General features: G+C 45.4%; 1 protein-coding gene across 2 annotated transcripts in view; it reads left to right on the top strand.

The window, feature by feature from the left end:
- The first annotated feature begins 9259 nt into the window (after positions 1-9259).
- The window catches only part of Rab1a (RAB1A, member RAS oncogene family), a 28038-nt gene continuing 13526 nt past the window's right edge, over positions 9260-23771 (top strand). Inside the window, exon 1 of one of the 2 annotated variants that reach the window (XM_057771305.1) lies at positions 9260-9497. In XM_057771305.1, coding sequence (XP_057627288.1) covers positions 9475-9497 — 23 coding nt within the window. In that variant the 5' untranslated portion in view covers positions 9260-9474. The remainder of the gene's footprint in view (positions 9498-23771) is intronic. The other variant, XM_057771306.1, reaches the window with a different exon arrangement.

Here is a 23771-nt window from a genome sequence, read left to right as displayed (position 1 = left end):
CTCCCGACCTCGTTCATGACAGTGACCTAGCTGGACCTGTGGAAGCTGTTTCCTTCAGTCCCATCACTCACCATTTTCTAAATGCCTGATTTATAACTGGAATTTTCCCCTGTGGGGAAACTCGGCAATGCCCACCCCTGCCCTATGACATACAGAAGTTCCATTCTATTTCCTGACTTACTGAGCATGGGTAAGCAGTTCCTGACGGGAGAGTAGATGCAAAGCCTCACTGGGAAGCCTTTACCTAGCCACACGGATGGAGCCTGCTACCCTAGTCTTCCCCAGTTTATACGCCTTAGCCCCTCCCCGAGATCACCCAGGCCACGTGCAATCGCATGCAAGTAGCTGGAAAGTGGACACTTAGGCTAGAGTCCCAGGACCCTTTCCATCCTCCTATGAAGGAGTGTCAAACAGTCAACGAGTCCAGCTGTGATAACCTTTTGCAAACCGGCGCAGCTATTTGGAGATGGCTGCTATTTGGCTTTGAGGTCAATGCTATACAAAGTGTGTAATTCATATATAAATAAACTATGATTTTAATTTAGTTAAATCTTGTTTTGTTGTTGGGGTGGTTGTGTGTGTACGAGCATGTGTGTGTGTGTGTGTGTGTGTATGAGTACATGTCACAACACACCTATGGCAGTCAGAGAATAACTCTGAGAAGTCAGATATTTCTTTGCACTTTTAGATGGTTTGGGGGAACAAACTCAGGTTGTCAGGCTTTCCAGGCAAGTGCCTTTACCCATGAGCCATCTTGCTGGTCTTGATTTACATCTTTTGGATGTAGAGAACTTGTGAGTCTTTTGGTGCTGCTGGAACTCAAACCCAAGAGACTTGGGTTTTGTTTTGTTTTTTCGAGACAGGGTTTCTCTGTAGTTTTGGAGTCTGTCTTGGAACTAGCTCTTGTAGCTCAGGCTGGCCTCGAACTCACAGAGATCCGCCTGCCTCTGCCTCCGAGTGCTGGGATTAAAGGTGTCCGCCCGGCGAGACCAGGGTTTTGACAAGCATGTATGGTCATGTAACCAGCCATCATCACAATGAAGATTCAGGATAGTTCCATCAAACCAAAGAGACACATTCTTTAGATTTCCTCTTTTCAGACGATCCCTTCCTCCCACCCCCAGTTCCTGACAATCAGAGGACAGGTCACACCCTTTAAATGCATTTTTGCCCTTTCCCCTGTGGGCCTTCTCTACATTTGCAGATCTTCCCAACTGAATGATAATCTCCTTAAAGGTAAAGAATTGTTTTTCATTCACTTTTGTATTGCTTAAACTTAAGTTCCAAGTGCAGCTGGGCATGGCAGGGTATGCTAGAATAGACACAGGGAGGCTGAGGCAGGAGGATCAGAAGAGTTCAAAGCCATACTCAAGTACATAGAGAATTTGAGGCCAGCCTGGGCTACATGAAAATCTATCTTAAAACAGCAAACATACCCATCCAAACCCAGAACAAGTTCCACATACATTTATTAAGTTCCAGGTCATATATATCTGAAAAAGAGAATGGGAAGGAGGGGAGTAAAAAAGGAAAATGAAAAAAGGGAAATAACAAAAGAAGGGAGGGGGACTTAGTGGGTAAAGGTGAAATAACCAAGTCCTGAAACTTGTTCTCTGCCCTCTTGTGAGCCCTGACATGTACCCCATACACCCACACGTCTCTGCCCTCACGTGTCCTGACATGTACCCTATGCACCCACACGTCTCTGCCCTCACGTGCCCTGACATGTACCCCATACACCCACACGTCTCTGCCCTCACGTGTCCTGACATGTACCCCATACACCCACACATCTCTGCCCTCACGTGTGCCCTGACATGTACCCCATACACCCACACATCTCTGCCCTCATGTGTGTGTCCTGACATATACCCCATACACCCACACGTCTCTGCCCTCACGTGTCCTGACATGTACCCCATGCACCTACACATCTCTGCCCTCACGTGTATCCTGACATGTACCCCATGCACCCACATGTCTCTGCCCTCACGTGTCCTGACATGTACCCCATACACCCACACATCTCTGCCCTCACGTGTCCTGACATGTACCCCATACACCCACACGTCTCTGCCCTCATGTGTGTGTCCTGACATGTACCCCATACACCCACACGTCTCTGCCCTCACGTGTCCTGACATGTACCCCATACACCCACACATCTCTGCCCTCACGTGTCCTGACATGTACCCCATACACCCACACATCTCTGCCCTCACGTGTCCTGACATGTACCCCATACACCCACACATCTCTGCCCTCACGTGTGCCCTGACATGTACCCCATACACCCACACATCTCTGCCCTCATGTGTGTGTCCTGACATGTACCCCATACACCCACACATCTCTGCTCTCATGTGTGTGTCCTGACATGTACCCCATACACCCACACATCTCTGCCCTCACGTGTGCCCTGACATGTACCCCATGCACCCACACATCTCTGCCCTCACGTGTCCTGACATGTACCCCATACACCCACACATCTCTGCCCTCATGTGTGTGTCCTGACATGTACCCCATACACCCACACATCTCTGCCCTCACGTGTGCCCTGACATGTACCCCATGCACCCACACATCTCTGCCCTCACGTGTCCTGACATGTACCCCATACACCCACACATCTCTGCCCTCACGTGTGCCCTGACATGTACCCCATACACCCACACATCTCTGCTTTCACATGTATGTCCTGACATGTACCCCATACACCCACACATCTCTGCCCTCACGTGTGCCCTGACATGTACCCCATACACCCACACATCTCTGCCCTCATGTGTGTGTCCTGACATGTACCCCATACACCCACACATCTCTGCCCTCATGTGTGTGCCCTGACATGTACCCCATACACCCACACATCTCTGCCCTCATGTGTGTATCCTGACATGTACCCCATACACCCACACATCTCTGCCCTCACGTGTGCCCTGACATGTACCCCATACACCCACACATCTCTGCCCTCATGTGTGTGTCCTGACATGTACCCCATACACCCACACATCTCTGCTCTCATGTGTGTGTCCTGACATGTACCCCATACACCCACACATCTCTGCCCTCACGTGTGCCCTGACATGTACCCCATGCACCCACACATCTCTGCCCTCACGTGTCCTGACATGTACCCCATACACCCACACATCTCTGCCCTCATGTGTGTGTCCTGACATGTACCCCATACACCCACACATCTCTGCCCTCACGTGTGCCCTGACATGTACCCCATGCACCCACACATCTCTGCCCTCACGTGTCCTGACATGTACCCCATACACCCACACATCTCTGCCCTCACGTGTGCCCTGACATGTACCCCATACACCCACACATCTCTGCTTTCACATGTATGTCCTGACATGTACCCCATACACCCACACATCTCTGCCCTCACGTGTGCCCTGACATGTACCCCATACACCCACACATCTCTGCCCTCATGTGTGTGTCCTGACATGTACCCCATACACCCACACATCTCTGCCCTCATGTGTGTGCCCTGACATGTACCCCATACACCCACACATCTCTGCCCTCATGTGTGTATCCTGACATGTACCCCATACACCCACACATCTCTGCCCTCACGTGTGCCCTGACATGTACCCCATACACCCACACATCTCTGCCCTCACGTGTGCCCTGACATGTACCCCATGCACCCACACGTCTCTGCCCTCACGTGTCCTGACATGTACCCCATACACCCACACATCTCTGCCCTCATGTGTGTATCCTGACATGTACCCCATACACCCACACATCTCTGCCCTCATGTGTGTGTCCTGACATGTACTCCATACACGCACACATCTCTGCCCTCACGTGTCCTGACATGTACCCCATGCACCCACACATCTCTGCCCTCACATGCATGTCCCCTGACATGTTCCCACCCCAATTCACCCCCACACAAAATAAACACGTGAAGAAGGGGGGGGGAGCTAGAGAGACCGATCAGTGGCTGCCCTTGCAGAGGACCTTTGCACATTCCTCGCATCCCTGTCAGGCAGCTTACAACCCCCTGTAACTCCAGGATACTCAATACCTTCCTCTGGTCTCCTCCAGGTACCCGAACACACCTACAAATACCCACGCACAGACATAGACACATATACATACATATGTAAAAATACGTCTTTTGTCTTTTCTTTTTAGAGAAAAGGCTAACGGCCCTAGAAGAGGCATTGTCTTGTCTCTAGCACTGAGACTCAAACCCAGGCCTCCCTCATGATGTCAGTGGTCTGCTAACGGTCATACCTCCACCCCTAGAAACGCTCTGATCCAACAGTAGGGCAACTAGTGCAGTGTATGGCGTTTTATTTATTTATTTATTTATTTATTTATTTATTTATTTATTTTTTTGGTTTTTCGAGACAGGGTTTCTCTGTGGTTTTGGAGTCTGTCCTGGAACTAGCTCTTGTAGACCAGGCTGGTCTCGAACTCACAGAGATCCGCCTGTCTCTGCCTCCCGAGTGCTGGGATTAAAGGCGTGTGCCACCATCGCCCGGCTTATTTTTTATTTTATTTTATTTTTTGGCTTTTCAAGACAGGGTTTCTCTGTAGCTTTGGAGCCTGTCCTGGAACTAGTTCTTGTAGACCAGGCTGGCCTCGAACTGACAAAGATCCTCCTGCCTCTGCTTCCGGAGTGCTGGGATTAAAGGCGTGCACCACCACTGCCCGGCTTGTGTATGACATTTTAATGAATGATTCTGCTTTTAAAGAAATTCTGTTTTTTTTTTTTTTTTTTTTTTTTTTTTTTTTTTTTTTTTTTTTTTTTTTTTGGTTTTTCGAGACAGGGTTTCTCTGTGGTTTTGGAGCCTGTCCTGGAACTAGCTCTTGTAGACCAGGCTGGCCTCGAACTCACAGAGATCCGCCTGCCTCTGCCTCCCGAGTGCTGGGATTAAATGTTTTTTTTTTTGAGTCAGTGTCATATGTAGCTTGGCTTAGAACTCACCACATAGCCCAGGCTAGTCTCAAATTTCCATCAATCTGCCTGTCTGCCTTGCCAGTGCCAGGGTTCCAAGACTGAGCCACTGGCGCTTGGTTTATTTTGAGTTATTAATCTGAACCATTGGTAAAAACTTAAACATGAAATATAATAAAGTTGAGCCAGTAAACCTTATTAAAGGTACAGTTTCAGGGCTGAGGGACGGAGTGGATGGCTCAGTGGGCAAAGTGCTGCAGAGGCATGAGGACCCGAGGTTTCTTAGTCCCCATGTAAAAGCAGGCAATGCACATCCATAGAGCTCATGCTGCAAGTACAGACTGACAGATCCAGACTCACTGGCCAGCCAGGCTTTGAGCGAGCTCCAGGTTCAGCGAGACCTTGTCTCAAAAGGTACAGTAGAAGGCCAGGCCGTGGTGGTGCACACCTTTAATCCCAGCACTCAGGAGGCAGAGGCAGGTGTGAATTAAAGACCAGCGTGGTCTAAAAGAGCTAGTTGCAGGACAGGCTCCAAAGCTACAGAGAAACCCTGTCTCGAAAAACCAAAGACAAAAAGTATGGTGGAGAGTGACAGAGGAAGACAAGGGAGGTTGACCTCTAGCCTTTTTATATGGAGATACGTGGTCAAGTACAATCCCCTCTATGCACGTAAACACACACAACGGGGGTGGGGGTGGGGTGTGTGGGGGGGTGAGGTTCTTTACAGTCACCTAAGAGCTGGTAGTTCTCAGTGAGTTCAAGGTCAGCCTGGTCTATCTGGTGAGATCCAGGACAGCCAGAGTTATGAAGTGAGACCCTGTCTGGAGGTATAGTGGGAAGAGAAAAACATACTTCTACGTTAGGAAAGGAAGTATTTAATTATTATTTTATTTTTTTTCCAGACAGGTTTCTCTGTGTTGTCCTGGCTGTCCTGGAACTCACTTTGTAGTCCATGCTGGTCTCAAACTCACAGAGATCTTCCTGCCTCTGCCTCCCATGTGCTGGGATTAAAGGGGTGTGCTAGCAGCAATCAGTTATTTTCTTTTTATATGTCAGTGTTTTGATTGCATGTATGCATGCATGCATGCATGTATTATGTATGTATGCATGCATGTATGTACATCACCTGCATGCAGTCCCTGAAGAGGCCAGAAGAAGGCATTGGGTTGTGCGGAACTACTTATAGACAGTGTGAGCTACTATGTGTGTTCTGGAAACTGAACCTGAGTCTTCTACAAGGGCAGTAATTGTTCATAACCTCTGAGCCATCTCTTTAATTCCATGGGGAGGACTCTTAATATAAATAACACCTGTGTTGCAGTAGGACATCGGAAGCTGGCACTCGCCAGTCCACAGCCATGACTGTTTCTTATCCACGTGCATGCTATAACACAGTAACTAGGAAATGAAGTTTTCTGTCCTCTGCATACAACAGACAGTAAAGCTTTGGGGGTGTCAAGGAAGAACTGTGCTATATACTCCACACTGTTTTGTTTGTCACCCAGGTTATAAGTTACAAGATAATCTGTTGGGAAATGGAATAGTTAATGAATAAAGTTGAGGAAATTTACCTCCAGGAAGACAGAAAGGTAGTAGTGCCTCTTAGAGAAACCAACATCTGTGCTCTGGAGAGGGTTTTTCTTTCTCAGAGTCTGTTTCTCCCTTAACATTTCTGCTTGAGTTTATATTAAAATTTCATCAATAATCCCCCAGCTTGGGCTGGAGAGATAGCTCATCCACTAAAGGCACTCTTAGTTCTTGTTTGGGTGACAGATTTTTTTTTTTTTGGCAGGGGGAGGGGACGTAGACCAGGTTGGCTTCAAACTCATCTGTCTCTGCCTCCCAAGTGGTGGGATTAAAGACATGCTCTGTTACACTGGGTTACACGGCAACTCCTAACAAACAAGCTTTGCTTGAAAAATTGAGTTTGAGGACACTTCTGAGTTTTTCTTCTGTAAAATGACAATGAGCAGGAAGTACTGTAGGCTTCAGGGTTCAGGACAATACACACATGTGGTGCTTCATTTATTTGTCTAGGGTCGTTTTCGGGTGGTGACCACTTTCATTTCAGAAGCTAACATGTAAAAGAACCCTAATGGGAGGGGGGTAATGGCACACACCTTTCATCCTATCACTCAGGAGGCAGAGGAGGGAGGGTCACTGAGTTCGAGGCCAGCCTGATCTGTTATGTCCAGATCACAGAGCTCCCCCAAAACCAACTAGGAGACCGAGTTCTGTTTGTAAAAGCTAAGAGCCTTTATTCTTATATGAGTTCAAACTCGGGCTCTCTGTGTGTCCAATGTATAGGAGTGATTGGAGAGCCCTGAGCTCAGTTGGGTTGGGAATTTTATAATAACAGAAGTTGGGGTAAGGGACTTCTGAGGTTCAGGACCCCTGATTGGCTGACATTTGTGTAGGACTGGCCTGGTGAAAAGTGATGGGTGTGTGCTGGCAGGTGATCCTTGTAATTCCAGTCTCTGGCCTCCATCTTTGGAGATCCCTCCTCTTTGACCCTCGAACCTTGACCCCTCCCCAGGAAAGGTCAAGACCACTCCCACAGGCTATTTAAACTGCTTCCCCAGAAAATAAACACGTGGTTTTCCCTCTTCCTCTGGGCTGGGCGGTTCCCATTTCCCTTCGGGGCCTCCAGGGAGCAGGTGTCTAATTAAACCTGGACCTGGATATCTTTTAATTTGATCTGATTTGGTTTGATTGGGATTATTTTGCGTTGGAGGAGTGGCTCGGTTAGGAAATATTCCTAACAATCCTATCTACAATGGTTGGAAGTTAGGAATTTCCTTTGAATGGTCTGTTTCTGGGTCGTGCCTGGGTGGACTGTGGTCTTTCTTGGAATTAGGTTTATCTTAGGGTAAACTACTGAGACTCAGGCCTCTATTGAGTTTGTCATGGCTGGGTTCTATAGTCTACAGACAGAGTTCCAGGACAGCCGGGACTACATAAAGAAGCCCTGACTCAAAAAGCCAAAACCCAACAACAATAAAAACAAAATCCTCAAAACCTATGCATAGTCTGATGAGGTTGTTAATCAAGGCATATGAAAGAATTCCAAGGGGTGGGGGAGGGGGAATGTAAAGATGTACATTTCGAATTAGAAATGAGAGCAGGCTCTTTGGCATATTTTGCTGTCACGGAAGTTCAAAGAAAGTCAGCCTCGGGAGATAATATTCTTGCTTAGAAAAAGTTGGAAGATAAACTTTGGACAGTGTATTATACTATGACCTTTGTAATAAATAACCCAAGATAATGAGTTAACGTTTAGTCGAGATTTAAATTCCTGAGCTGATTAAAGGTCTAAAAATGTATTAATATTAGTTCTGGAGTCCGTAGTGAAGAATTGCGTGGCTTAAAAAAAATCACTTATTACTGCCCAAATTTGCAGACCGATACAGAATTAAGTACGAACTAATAAAACATGCAAGCAAACAAACAACAGCAAGACAAAATCTCCAATAATTCAACTTTAAGTCCAGGCCTCAAGTAGGCAGACTGGTTTAGGCTGACTTTAGTCTGTGTCTCAACCACACAATGAGGAGCCTTTGAAGGTTGGGAGGTCACGATGGAGGTGCAGTTTCAGAAAGATAAATCTGGCTGTGTGTGCAAGTGGACGGGGGGAGGAGGGGTAAAAGGAGATTGAAGTAGGGTTCATTAGCAGCTACCGCAACGTCAAGTTGTTGGAGGAACATGGTTAAAAAAAAAAAAAATCAGAAAAGAACAGGAGGGGTCGGGTGATTGAGAAAGGGCAAGGTCTGTAGAGGCGGCTTGACTTTTCCGTCCTTAGAGCTGTCCGGAGGATCGGATGCTGATAGCCCCCTGGGGCGTGCCAGAGCAGGGTCCGCCAGGTTGTCCTCAGTCCCAATTGCCCCTCCTCATTCCGTGCTGGCGTCCCCAGGAGCCCCCACCCCCTCGGCTACGGCACCGCCCTCCTCCGGGTTCCTTCCCCTCCCCTTCCCGTGGGGCGCCGACTCGCCCAGCTGCCACGTCTCACTGATGACATCAACACAGTCCGCTCGGCCTTAGCCAATCCGCTAGGGGGAGTCCGAGCGAAGTCCTAGCCAGCAAGCCAGCGGGGAGGGGAGCAGGAAGGGCGGGGTGTGGGGTGAGGGAATGGGGACGGGGCGGGCGACAAGCTCGCGAGTGCGCATGCGTACCGTTTGCGGGGCCTAGTGGGAAACTGAGTACAAGCTGTCCTCTGCTCCGTCAGGTTGCCTGGGCGTGCGGTGAGCTCACGACTCAGTTTCCCGGCGTGCCGCGCGACGCGGCCGCCCTCTGGGCCGCGACAGACCCCTTGGCCTAGGCTTCCCTAGTTCCTGGTTCGCCGGCGGCCATTTTGGGTGGAAGCGATCACTGAGTGGCGGCGGCTGCTGATTGTGTTCCAAGGGTCGGAGCGGGGTCGACGTTTGTTCTACCGGAACAGCTTAGCTCACTCCTTCCCTTCCATAACCCGTGGCGCGGAGAGTCGGGGCGGCGGCTGCGTCAGCAAGGGCGGTGGCGGCGGCGGCAGCTGCAGTGACATGTCCAGCATGAATCCCGAATAGTGAGTGCAGCCGAGCCGGGGCTGGCCGGGGGTGAGGTCGTCCGGCCGCGGAGTGAAGGCCGCCGGGAGGCTCGCTACGCGGCCGTGGGAAGGTCGGCCGGGCGGGCGAGCGAGGCGGAGCAGCCCGAGGGCCCCATTGTCTGCCGGCCCAGGGCCGCGGCGGGGAGGGGTCGGGGCTCCGGGCCAGGGGCCGGGGCGCCGCCGGCAGGGAGCTGCTGGGTGTCGCGGCCGGGCTTTGGGGAGTCGGCCTCTGACGGCGGCCAGGAGGGGCGCGTCTCGGGGAGGCAGTGACGGCTGGAGGAGGACTTGTTTTTAAGGGAGGTTGGTGGGAGAGCTCTGCTAGAGGGCACTGTCAGACCCTGCGCCGGCTCTGCGGAGCTGTCAGCCCTGGCAGGGAGGAAACCAGCTTTAGGTGTAAATCCTGAGCTTGTTAGAGCTCTCTCCGCGGCAGGTGTCAGGCAGTACGGATGCTCCTCGGGACTGCGTGGGCTGGGGGGAATGAGGAGATGGCGAGAAGCTGTTTCAATGTTCAGCTTCCTTTTGGGCTCGTCTCCTGGAAGAGTTCTTGAAGAACTGTGAGCCGTGGCCCTTCCAAAATCCTGAGCATTTGTGAAATGTTTTAGAGGACACTTAAGTCTCCCAGTCACCTTTTGTCTGCAGTACGTCAACAACAATAACAAAAAACTAAAATAAAAAATGTCTTTCCGGTACCACCGAATTTAAAGTGTGTGTTCATTGACAAATTGGAAAAGAAACGAGTGGTACCTTTGATAGAGCTGTAGGTTTTAGATTACCTGGGTGAAAGCCTGCAGGTAGGGAATGAGGTTCCATGACGTGTCATGAAAAGTTAATGCATTCCTTTTTCTTGCTTACTCAAGAAGTCACAATAGCAGAAGTGACACACCTGGCACCTTTCATGGGAGCGGGTGATCGCTTTTTCTTGGGTAGATTTTGTTGGGCTTTCCTGAACGGCACCTCAAGTCCTCCCATGGTTTCCATATATGAAAGTCAATAGCTTGAAGAAATGTCTTTTTTCTCCTTAGTGTAAGAAATCTTTAAGGGAGTGGATTCTCTTTCTTTGATAAGAGAAATCAGTTTTGCCCTAAAAGCTGAATTTCTTTGTTGCTTTGGTCAGTTCCCGCTGTTTCCCCATGAAAGGTCCATCCATCAGTTTAGCTGACTTGTCGTCATGTGGGTGTCACATGGCTCTTGCAAAATGCATTCTGAGTTCAGGTTTTGTAAGACTGTGGTTTAATGCTGAAATGTTCTTTTTCATTTGTGCTAAGCAGAAGTCTTGGTCTCTCGGTAGGATTTTACACTTTAATGTAATTTTATTGTGTGTGTGGTGCACGTGATTGCAGGTGCACAGGTGGGTGCCACAGCACTGTGTGAAGGGTCAGGGGACAGCTTTTGGGAGTTGGGTCTTCTTTCCTTTGCGACTCCTGGGGACTGCACTCAGACAAGCACTCTAGCTGTAGAGCCGTCTCCCCAGCCCAGACTTTTGTGCTTCTTGAAGTTTGGAACAGTTCGTATACTGACATACTTGCAGTGTTGGCAGCCCCTCCCCCCAGTCATGGACTCTGCAGAACAAAATTTGTTTAGTTGAGTAGAGTTTAATTTGGGTTCCTAGTTAATTTTCCTGGCATCAGTAAAGAGCATGGATTTGCTAGCTTAGGGAGGTTTGTAAACCTGTGCTATTTGAGGAGTTTCCTGTATTTGTTCCACATATATTTAGATAAAGTGCATGCGTGTGCTTGAGGTTAGAGAGTGGTTCTCAAGTCTCCTAAACGACCCTTTAATTCAATTGTTATGGTGACCCCAACCATAAAATGAGTTTGGTTGCTACTTCATGCACCACTGTTAGGAATGGTAGGGTCACGACCCACAGATCGAGAACCCCTGGTGTAGCGGCATCCCCTGGAGCTGGAGTTACAAGCAGTCGTGAGCCCCTGATATAGGTACTGGGAATGGAACTTGAGTTTTCTGTAAGAACAGTACATGTTCTTAACCACTGAACAATCTCTCTAGTCTGTGTTACTTATATTTTTAATACTTAAGATGAACTCGATGATAAAAGTTGATGTTAGTCAGACTTTTAATTTGTTTCTCCTTTTGTAAAGCAGTATAAAAAAGTCATTTTTACTACCTATTAAGGTAGTAGTGTGGCTCACGAGTATGTAAAAAACTTGGACAGCTATTCAGAGCACATTGTAGGTGGTGTAAATCATTTTTAAGTAAGCATTTTAGTTGTGCTGGGACTTAGGAGTGTAAGCCTTAACCTCAAGAAGCCTGTAACATAATATACAAACTAGATTTTATACACGTTAAATCTGGTAGAGACAGCTGCATGAATCAGAGCAGTGTGATTTCAGGGTCGAGTCACTTGTTGTGGTTGGCTGTTTTGGTGAGTTCCATCCCTGGGACCTACAAGGTGGAAGGAGAGAACTGACTCCTGCAGATTGTCCTCTGCTCTCCACATATGTGCCATCCCCACCCCAAGAATCTAAATTAACAGTGTGAGAAGAGAGACCAAGAGAGCTATTAGGACAGAAGTGAGCCAGGGAAGACTTTTCAAGAGGAAGAGGGGAAGAGGAATGGCTAGTAAATAAATGGCAAGGAATTTTTTTCACCCCTTTTCTGAGTTTTGAGACAAGATTTCATTGTGTTGTAGTCCTGGCTATCTTAAAACATGCTGTGTGGATGAAACTGGCCTTGTATTTGTCCCAGTCTTCCTGTTTCTGCCTCCCAAGTGCTGACGTTACAGATTAGTGTCACCATGGCCTGGATGAACAATCATTTAGTCATTCTTTCTATCTGGCCTTTATTTACATCTTAGACTGTATAATAAAATAGTCCAGGAGTTTGGGGAAAGGATTTATGGAACTTGCATAAGATGAGAGACAGTGATAGATATTTTGTTGGTGGATATCACAGGTGCAACCAATATACCCATAATGATTAAGTTATTATCTGTGTATGTGTGTTTATGAAATGAATAAAAATCGATTTTTACAGCACTCAGGAAGCAGAGACAGGCAGATCTGTGAATTCGAGGCGAGCCTGGTCTACCAGAGCTAGTTCCAGGACAGCCAAGACTTTTACACAGAGAAACCATGTGTCGAACCCCCCTCCCCCCATTCAGTTTTTAGGCTGACTTGGGAGAAAGACAGGAATCAAGGGTAATGATTGAGTCAATTGGATTTCAGCTAAACAAAACCCACTGAAAGTGTGATCCTAACATTGGAAGTGAGTGGAAGGGTCGGAACTTGTTCTTTCCTGGAGATCTGAAGAAAGGCTCGACTTTATTACAGTTAGTATTTTGTGTGTGGGGAGGACACATGAATGCTGCAGTGCATGTGTGGAGGTTAGAGGGCAACTCGCAAGAATCAGCACTTTCCTTCCACATAAGTCCTGGGGAGCAAACTGTCTGTAAGCACTCAACTGTGCTGAGATTTGATTTTCACAGATAGGTAGTGAAGTAGGCAGTAATTATTACACCACAGTGATTGAAAATGCTAAACAGTTCCAGGGGTGGAGGGGCTTGTACTCTGAGCACTTGAGGCAGAGGCAGGAGGGTCACTGAAGGTTTAGGCCACACTGGCCTATACGTTAGTGAATTAGAGAGGGAGAGAGCGCTAGCGCATGCACACACACATAGATATTTCTGTGTGTCATAGAATGTGGTTTGTGGAGGACAGCCTGTGAGAGTAACTTCTCTCCTTCTGCCGTGTGGGTCCCAGGGATTGGACTCAAGTCGTTAGGCTTGTTTGATTGTTATAGTGGCAAAAATAGCAAAGCATGGTGCCTCGTGTTTGGAATTCCAGCACTTGGGAAGTGGAGGTCGGAGGACTGCCTGGAGTCTGAGACTAACCTGGGTTACATAGTGAATTCCAGACCAGCCTGGGCTACATAAGGTTTTGTTTCAAAAAGCTAAACCAAACCAAACCTCACTGTAGACGAGGATGATTGAATTCTTGATCTTCTAGCTTGCATTTCCCAGATGCTCAGATTACAAGTGAGCAGCACCTTTCCTGGCTTCTGCAGAGCAGTTCAGTGATGCTGTTCTTCTCTCCCTCCCTCCTACACTTCAAACCAAGACTCCATGTTCTCTGAATATGTTACTTTTCTCTAATGGTCAGAGCTGTTTCAAGTAAGTGGCCCCTTCTCCCCCTTGTGTTTGAAAATAAAACAAAGTTAGTGTTATCTGTCATGGCATTATATTAATACCATTCTTGGCTTTCATGTAGTTTGTTATTTTTGTCTTTATTGTTGTGAAGTCCTCTGTCACTCTTTATTCCAACCATTCTAGAAAAATTGGAGGAAGAAGAGTAATTAGTTCTCTTACTGTGTAGAGTATTTTGTTGTTGTTGTTGATGGTTTTTTTTTTTTTTTTTTGGTTTTTCGAGACAGGGTTTCTCTGTGGTTTTTGGAGCCTGTCCTGGAACTAGCTCTTGTAGACCAGGCTGGCCTCGAACTCCCAGAGATCCGCCTGCCTCTGCCTCCCGAGTACTGGGATTAAAGGTGTGCGCCACCACTGCCCGGTTTAGAGTATTATTTTTAAGTGTCTAGAGAATCAGCTCTAGTCATCGGGTAGAAGGTAGCCATGTAGAATCTTCACAGAATGATTAGGCTTGCAAACCCCAGTCCCAGGAAGTGGAAGCAGGAGGAGCGGGAGTGGAAGGGCAGTCTTGGCGCAAAGGCGGCCTGGTTATAGATTTGGCTTAGAGAGGGGTAGGGGAGGAAGGAAGAGGGGACTTAAAAGAACAAAAACCTGGTCACCATTACGTGAGCTCTTTTAAATTTGACTTAGTTTTTCATTACTCTATGTCTGAATTTTACTTTCGAGTTTTTGTAAGAGACACTGGCAGATTGCCCTCTCTCCCTTTTCAGAAGGGAGTGGTCAGCCTGTTCCTGTTTTCCTGTAGAAGCTGGTACTGAACTTTCTGCTTAGAATCCTAGACTATGACTAAAACTTTTAAAATGAGTATTTTATGCTTATGGTGTTTGGCCTTCATGTGTGTCTGTGTACCTAATGCATGCCTGGTGCCAGAGGAAGCCAGTAGAGGAATTTGAATCCCCTGGAACTGGAGTTGACGGAAACTGAACCTGGATCCTCTGGAACATTGTGCAGCCAGTGCTCTCTAGCCCCCTAGAAGATAATTGAAGGAGGAAAACTTAAGTCTTAGTTTTTCTTTGCAACCAGCCTAGATTCTGTTAGTTTGGACGTAAGGGAGTGGGCAACAAGCAAGCCAAGTGTGGTAACAAAGCAAACTCTGAGGCCAGAGGAGCCAGAGAATGTGTTTGTTGAGTAGTTGGCTGACTTAGCTATGTCAGAGATACAGCACGGAAACATTGGTGTTTTTAATTTGTTATTGTGTATGTGAGCTTTTCTTCCATTTTTATGTGGGTTCTGGGCTTTTAACTCACATTTTCAGGTTTGTATGGCATATGCTTTCACCTGCTGAGCCTTCTTGTTGCCACAAATTAGTGAATTTTTTTTAATGGAATTGAGTGAAGTCCAAAACTGAACCTTTCCAAGAACAGTGATAGATGTAACTTCTGATTGAATTTTATTTTTACATACTAGCCCCAGTTTTCCCTCCTTCCTCTTGCCCCACTCCTCCACCTGCCCCCATTCCACACCTCATCCACTCCTTAGAGGAGTTAAGAGCTCTCCTTGGGGAGTCAGCAAAGTCAGGTATACCAAGTTGAGGCAGGATCAAGCACCTACTCCTGTATCAAGGCTGAGCAAGGTATCCCACCATAGTGAATTGGCTCCAGAAAGCCAGTTCATAACCCAGGATAAGTCCTGGTCTCACTAGCATTAGTTCTTAAGAATTATTCCCTATTCTTTCTACTCTGAATAGTGTTTCAGAGTAGAAAGAGCTCTGAATATAACTATATTCCATCTTCTTGACTTAGGACAACTATTTTATCTTGTGTGTGTGTGTGTGTGTGTGTGTGTGTGTGCGCGCACATGTGCTACATGTGTGGGAGTGCTTATAGAGGCCATAGAGGGTGTCGCATCTATAGAGGTGGAGTTACAGGGATTTGTATGGCTTTTGACTTGGGTTCTGGGAACTAAATTCCTGACCTCTCAAAGGACAGTTAGCACTTAGCTGCTAAACTGTCTTTCCGAATCAGGTCTCTTACCCAGGTTGTTGGAAGTGAAACAACCAAACTGCCTCCATAGCTCTGATTTAGATTTTACAGAAAGCTTTAATTAATGTTGACTATTAACAGGAGAGAACCAGAACATTGAGGAACACACTTTAGAACTTTGGTGCTGATCTTGGAATTAGATCAATAATGGATAATTCAAATTTGTGCTACCTGCCCTAAAATGTATGTATAGACATTATAATTTCTGTTAATCCTTATGGTAATTCTATGAAGAAAGGACCCAGTTTTTTTTTTTTTTATTTGCTTATGTATACAGTGTTCTGCCTGCATGTATCCCTGCAGGTCAGAAGAGGGCTCCCGGGCAGTGGTGGTGCACGCCTTTAATCCCAGAACTTGGGAGGCAGAGGCAGGTGGATCTCTGTGAGTTCGAGACCAGCCTGGTCTACAAGAGCTAGTTCCAGGACAGGCTCCAAAACCACAGAGAAATCCTGTCTCGAAAAACCAAAAAAAAAAAAAAAGAAAGAAAAGAAAAAGAGAAGAGGGTACCAGATCTTATTACAGATGGTTGTTAGCCACCATGTGGTTGCTGGGAATTGAACTCAGGTCTTCTCTCCAGCCCCTGTATTTTCTTTGTTTTTTGGGGGGTTTGTTTTTGTTTTTTTGAGACAGGGTTTCTCTGTAGCTTTGGTGCCTGTCCTGGAACTCGCTTTTGTAGACCAGACTGGCTTCGAACTCACAGAGATCCACCTGCCTCTGCCTCCCAAATGCTAGGATTAAAGGTGTGCACCACCACTCCTCAGCTCCAGTTTTGTTTTTGTTTGTTTGGGTGCTGGGGGTTGAACTCAAAGTGTCACTTCTGGCCTGGAAAGTCTTGGTTTTAAAGACTAAGAAACACACAGGGAAGAGTTAAATGGCTTGCACAAGGGTAAGCATTATAATTTAGAGTAAGCAGTATAATTGGAATTTTAACTAGAGGTCTTCTAATCTTTATTTACTTATTTATTTTAATTGTTTAATTTCGTCTTTATTCTGTGTGCTCATGTATAAGTGTATATGGCTCTACACCTGTATATTTCCATACACATGGGTGAAGATCAGAGAGCAGGTCACAGGGCCAGTGTTCTTCACCTTGTTTGCAGGGATTAAGCTCAGGTCGACAGTTAGTTATTTCTTTTTTAAAAAAAATATTATTATTGTGTGTGTATGGTGTGTGTATGTGGTCATTCATGCATGTTTGTGGGCATACATGCAGGCACATGTATGGAGGTCAGAGGACAACTTTGTAGAGTTGGTTTTCTCTTTCCACTTTTTCATGGGTTCCAGGGATCAGTCTCGGGTCCTCAGGCTTATGAAGCAAGTGCCTTACCTGCTAAGCTGTATGGCTGGCCAAGACTTGTATTCTGACCTCCCAGGTATGCTACCACTTTCTCTGTGTGGCTACTGATTTTTGTGCCGCCAGGGATTGAATTTATGGCTTCTAAGTGCATCCCTCTCAAACCTTAAAATTTTTAAATTTAAGCCAGATAACATTTGGATTGACAGCTACCTTAAACATTCACAGAAAGGTTTTTATTATATACACATGCACACTCACACTCATACCCTTTTTCTCCTGGGGATTTGACTAGGTTGTCTCCATGCCAAGCACATACTCTGCCATGAGCTTTATCTCTAGTTCCTTTGACTTTTTGGTTTTTGTTTTTTGAGACAGGGTTTCTCTGTAACTTTGGAGCCTGTCCTGCAATTAGCTCTTTTAGACCACGCTGGCCTTGAACTCACAGAGATCCACCTGCCTCAGTCTCCTGAGTGCTGGGATTAAAGGTGTGCACCACCACGGCCTGGCCTTCCACTGTATTTTTTGAGACAAGGTCTCTCACTAAACCTGGAGCTCGCTCAAAGCCTGGCTGGCCAATGAGTCTGGATCTGTCAGTCTGTACTTGCAGCATGAGCTCTATGGATGTGCGTCGCCTGCTTTTACCTCGGGTCCTCATGCCTCTGCAGCACTTTGCCTGCTGAGCCATCCACTCCAACAAGGTTTACTGACCTTGAACTTGGGATCCTCCTGTTTCAGCTTGCTAAGTAACTTGAGATTAAAGGCCTGCCACCAGGCTCCAGTGGAGAGATTTAAAAATAGGAAAGAAGGATGGCTAACATGTTCCTGCACTCTTAGAGAAGCAGAGGACGTTTGGGAGTTGAGACTAGTCTCGGATACATAATAAGTTCTGAACAAGAAGGGTTTGTGAAGTTTGCATGGTGGTTCATGCCTGTAATTCTAACTACTCAGAAGGCTGAGACATGAGAATCACAAGTTCCAGTTAGTTCTAAGTCTTAACATTTAAGACACCCCTCTTTATGCAACAACAAAATATGAAATATATAGTCGGTCTTTTTGACCTTTGACTTCTATTTTAAGTGCTTTATTGGGTTGATCTTTAAAAGTTTCCCAAATGTTGAAATTAAGCATATCTATTCTGTTTTTCTCTTGCCTATTCTTGGATACTCATTGTTGAGGCTTTAGAAGTTGTGGCCATCTTTCTAAGAATAAAAAGCTAGAGAAGAAAGCCGTTGAACTCAGAGCAGCTGTGCACACTTGTACAAGAGCTTCACAAGATGAAACCATGGATGCCGTGGGTTTTGGGGGGGAGGGGACTCTCCAACATAGCCTTCCCTGAGTGTCTACAGGTTGCTGGGGGAGGGAGATCCATTTTCCTCAGTGGTGTAGCCACCAGTAAGGTGCCATGCTCCTGAGAATAACCCTAAAGAAATTTATTGCCTCCTCCCACCTCACATGAAAGTAGGAGAGGACTTGCTTAAAGAGGAATGGGATCAGTGATTCTTGGGAGTAGGACAAGAGAGGATAGTGTGTGTGACCAGAATACATACATGTAGGAAATGGCATGCTATATTTCAGTATGTGTAATTAATATATACTAATAAATATTTTTTAAAGAGTCTGTGTCAGTTTCACAGACCTAATGAATGTCAAATTTGTATTCCTAGAGTTTCTTGTAAAGAAAAGAATAATTTGGTTAGACTGGGTGGCAAGAAGTCCCCGAGCTCCTCCTGTCTGCTGTCTGTCTCCCCAGTACTGGGATTACAAGTATCTTGTGCTGTGCTCAGCTTTTTTTGTTTTTGTTTTGTCTCTGTGTAGCCCTGGGTGTCTTGGAATTCCCTTTGTAGACCAGGCTGAGACTAAAGGTGTGTGCCACCATCACCTGGCTATTTTTTTTTTAATTGATTATTAAGATGTGTTTGTAGCATGTTAGTTCCCTTCATTCTCTGAGTTCTCTCCTTTTTCATGGTCTTGGCCTTTTTTTTTTCTTTTTTCTTTTTTTTTTTGGCAAGACAGGATCTTGCTTACATAGCCATTGTTGGCCTGGAGCTTGCTATGTTGACCAGACTGGAAACTTGTAGGAGAGCATTCTGATGTTGATTCCAGAACACTAGGATTATAGGCATGTACCACTGTGCTTGGCTTAATGATCTTGACCAGTTATTATTATTTTTTTTTGACAAGTTCCTCTTACCTATGTATTTTTTATGTGTTTAGGTGTTTTGCCTGCATGTATGTCTGTATATTAATGTATGTGGCTGGTACCCATGGAGGCCAGAAGAACTGGTCCCCTGGAAGTAGTTATAGATGATTGTGAGCTACCATGTGGGTACTGGGAATTGAACCCAGGTCTCCTGAAGAGCAGCTGGTGCTCTTAATACTAAGCCATCTCCCCAACTCTTTCAGTTTATTTTATTTTAATAGTTTATCTGCACACACACACACACACACACACACACACACCCCTACCTACCTCTGTATGGGTATTTGTATGTGAATGCTAGTGTCCACGGAGGACTGAGGCATGGGATCCCTGCTGGAACTGGAGTAAGAGGTGGTTGTGAACCAACTGCTGGGATCCAAACTCAAATTCTCTGAAAGAGCAGTTTGTGCTGTTAATCCCCGAACCATCTCTCTCTCTTTCCATCCCCAAAACAGGTCTCTTCTATCCAGGGCTGGCCTCAAGCTCACTGTGGAGCTGATATGTCCTTCAGTTTATGGTTCTCCTTTCTCTACCTTCTGCTGGTTAGGATTACAGGATGAGGATGTGTCTTTAGCCTGGGTTTATGTGTTAATGGCAAGCATTTTGTCTGCTGAGCTATCCTCAACCCTGATTTGGATATCTTTGAACTGTGCTTAGTCTGTTTGTTTACAGTTGTCTGATGCTTTTTCTTCTTTATAAAGATTTATTTTTATTTTATGTGTATGTATTTTGCTTTCATGTATGTATGTTTATCACATGTGTTCCTGATGTCAGCACAAGCCAGAAGAGAGTTTTGGATCCCCTAGAGGAATTGGAGTTACAGATGGTTCTGAGCTGTATCATGGGTGCTGGGAACAGAAGCTCAGTCCTCTGCAAGACCAGTCAGTGCTCTTAACTGCTGGGCCACCTTCCAGTCACCCCCCCCCCCCCCTTTTTTTGAGACAGGGTTTTACTATGTAGCCCTTGCTGATCTGGAACTCATTTTGTAGACAAGGTTGCCTTAAACTTACACCAGTCTTTGACTCTGTAGTGCTAGAATTACAAGTGTAATTAATTCATCTGGTTAATTTATTATTAGATTAGGGGAAAATGCAACAGAAATTACAGAAGTCAGTGGTCTGTTCGTTGCATTGTATCAGAAGGCATATGATAGCAGTATTATATTTTACTCATCACTCTGGTGATGCTGTTACTGGAACATTGTTGCTGATTTATAACTGGCCATTCTGGTGGTGGCTTTGTTTTGGGAGAATTATTAGCTCCTTTTAACACTAGTGCCCCTTTGAAGTTGCCTTTTTTCTTCTTCCTCTACTTTTAGACACTAACTACCAGATTCTTAATATACAGCCCATACTCAAGTTTATGTGCCAACATTCAGGGGAGATGGATTTAGAACAATTACTAGATGGAGTATTTTAAAACCATCAGCGTAATGCCAGGTGTGGTGCATGGCTGTAACCCCAACACTTGGCAGGGTGATTAAGGTTCTTCAGCCTTTGCTACATATTGAGTCATTAGCGACCAGCCTGGGCTACATGAGACCCTGTTTCATAGAAGTTCCTCCCAAACAACAGAACCCACCAGTGCAATAAATACTTGGGGGGGGGGATATACTTGAGACCACCCAGATAGCTTATTTTCCACTTTAAGTTCTATCTACTAATTTTAACTTGATTTGCAATTTTTTTCTTCCTTGATGATCTTATTTTGTTTTTCTTCTATATGTGTATAGAAATACTATAAGGAAGAGTTATTTCTCCAATTTGTTTACTTACCCATTTATACCAGAATGAAGCAATTTCTGTATTTATTATTTGAGTTATAATCTAAAATGTGGTTATGTATACTTTGTGACTCAAATTTTTCTGGCTTTGCCTTGGAGAGAGCCTTAAGGTTAACTCTAGTGTCCCCGCTCCTTTGCCCTTTTTAAGCAGAGTAGAGTTGATTGTAAATTTTCTTATTCATTGCCACTGTTTTGCTAATAAAGTTTTGGTTTAGGAGCTAAGCTCTTAAATATTACCTCCATATTTGATTGGCTGGCTGATTGTTTGTTTTTTTTGTTTTGTTTTGTTGTCTTGAGACAACAGGATCTCCAAGGTAACTTAAGCTGGCCTTGAACTGGTGGCAGTCTTGCTTCTTCAGCTCCAGAGAGCGAGATTGTAGGCCTGCACTACCAACCTTAGCTTCTCTAATGATTTTGAATTGCTTGAAGCTCTATGCTTAAAAATAACATTTGCAAAACTTTAGACTATGTTAAATGATTTCTTTTTTTAAAAAAAATACTTATTTTTACTTTATCTGTATTGGTGTTTTGCCTGCATGTATGTCTGTGTGAGGGTGTTGGATCTCCTGGAATTGTAGTTACAGACAGTTGTAAGCTGCTGTATGGGTACTGGGAATTGAACCCCTGTCCTCTAAAAGAGCAACCCATGCTCTTAACCACTGAACTATCTTTCCAGTCCAACTCTTTAATTTCTTGATGCTATAGCTAGAAACATAGTTAGGTGTTTATATATGTTCCATCCTTGTGATTGTGCTGAAATAAACTAGAGTAGCAGTGATAGATACCGCAGGCATCATTTGTGACCCAGTTCAGTCCTTCATGGTAACAGTACTCAGTACAGCTTGGGGACGGTGTGCTTTTCCAGAAATCCCAGATTACTAAATCTCAGTTTCAGCAACTTGTTTGCCTGCCTGCCTGCCTGCCTGCCTGCCTGCCTGCCTGCCTGCCTTCCTTCCTTCCTTCCTTCCTTCCTTCCTTCCTTCCTTCCTTCCTTCCTTCCTTCCTTCCATCCATCCATCCATCTACTTATTTGTTGAAAGGTCTGCCTAGACATAAAATTTAGGGTCTGGCATTTGCCAGGTAAGTACTTTATTGTTGGGCTATACATATCCAGCTCTCCTTTACTGATGAAAAATAATTTTTAATTATTTTTATGTATGTGAGTGTTTTGTCTGCATGTATGCCTGTTCACCATGTGCATGCAGTACCCTGAAGTCCAGAAGAAAGTGTCAGATCCCCTGGGCCTGGAGTTACAGATGGTTGTGAGCTGCCATGTGGGTGCTGGGAACCTAACCCTAGGTCCTCTAGAACAGCAACCAGTGAGTGCTCTTAACTCTTAACCACCTAGCCATCTCCAGCCCTGGTAGGTTTGTTTGTTTGTTTGTTTTACTTTTTTTTTTTTTAAACTCTTCTTGCCTCCACCTCCTAAGTGCAGGGATTATAGTCATGTACCACTACGTATGGTGTGCTGGGGACTGAACACAGGATATGTGTGCTAGACATGTATTCAGCCAACTGAATTATCATGCCCCCAGTTCTGATTTATTTGTTTAGAAAACTTTATTTCCTTCTGTGACCTCTTGTTTTGTTGATGACTAGCAGTTTGGATTTATCTTTTTAATTCTTTTGCTCAGATACATTTAGGAGTTAAGTATACTGTGCTAATTTGATAAAACAGAAAAGGTGTTTAAATAATACCACTCTACAAGGAGAGATAGGTAACAATTTATCAATAGTCACAAAGGTAATTGTATTTAAAGTTATGTGTCTAGCTTACATTGAAATTATACTTTCTATAATAAAAATTTTAATAGATTAGTAGTAGATACTCATTTTTGAAATTAAACCACAAAGCCAAAAATCAGTTGTACCTTCTAAAAATATGTGTGTAAGGTCTTGATTGGGAGGCTCCTTTTAAAAGTGCTCAGATTATGGAAGTAGTCAGAATTGTGGGAGACAGTGGACAGATACTCTGTTGTCTTCAGGTCATTGAAGACATGTTTTAGTGATGGTTTTTAAGTTAGGAGTAGCGGTGGTGTTACTGGAATCAGAATCAGAGCCTGTGCCCTGGGTAGCCCCAACAAGCCAGGTTTAACTGCTCATCTTTGGCAAGCCAATTAAAAGAGCCAAATTAATAGCGGGAAACAGAAAGGGGGACATTTATTCAATGCAATCACATTGGGAAGAGGTATTGAGAGATGCAGGAACACCTTAAGATGCCTGTGCACCATGTGATAACAGTGCCCTGAGAGGCCAGAAGAGGGCATCAGATCTCCTGGAACTGAATGGAGTAGAGATGGTTATGAGCATCCTGGGAGTGTTGGGAATCAAACCTGGATCCTCTGCCTAGGAAGCCAGGGTTCTTTATCTTTGAGCAATCTTTCTAGCTTCCGTGCTTTTCTGTTTTTTAAGAAGAGGGGATGTTAGACTTGGATTCTAGGAAAGGGTCATAGAAATTATTTCACTGGAGGATCGCTCTGAACAGTGAGTAGTTTGGTCCTTGAATTTGAGGGGAGAGACTTTTGCTGTTGTTGAAAGAGAACCTCAAGTTTCCAAGCCAGCCCTATTATGTTATGTAGCTGAGTCTGGCCTTAAAGTCAAGATTTTCCTGTCTGCACCTCTCAAAAGCCTGCTGAAATCACAGGCATGGGCCACTGAGCCAGGAGAGACAATTTTACTGGCTGGAGCATAACCTTCCCTAGTCTCTTAGGGTAGAGGACTGGGATTTAATTAGCAGAAGTTTCCTCAGCCCTCTCTCTCAGAATAGGAACCACGTGTTTTCCTTGGAAGAGGAAGTTCACTCCTGAGAGATGGATCTTGGATGGCACTGCC

This window comes from Chionomys nivalis, chromosome 6, assembly GCF_950005125.1.
Source record: "Chionomys nivalis chromosome 6, mChiNiv1.1, whole genome shotgun sequence".
Lineage (NCBI taxonomy): Eukaryota > Metazoa > Chordata > Mammalia > Rodentia > Cricetidae > Chionomys > Chionomys nivalis.
Note: the sequence above shows the minus strand (reverse complement) of the source record. Positions and strands in the feature narration are given on the sequence as shown.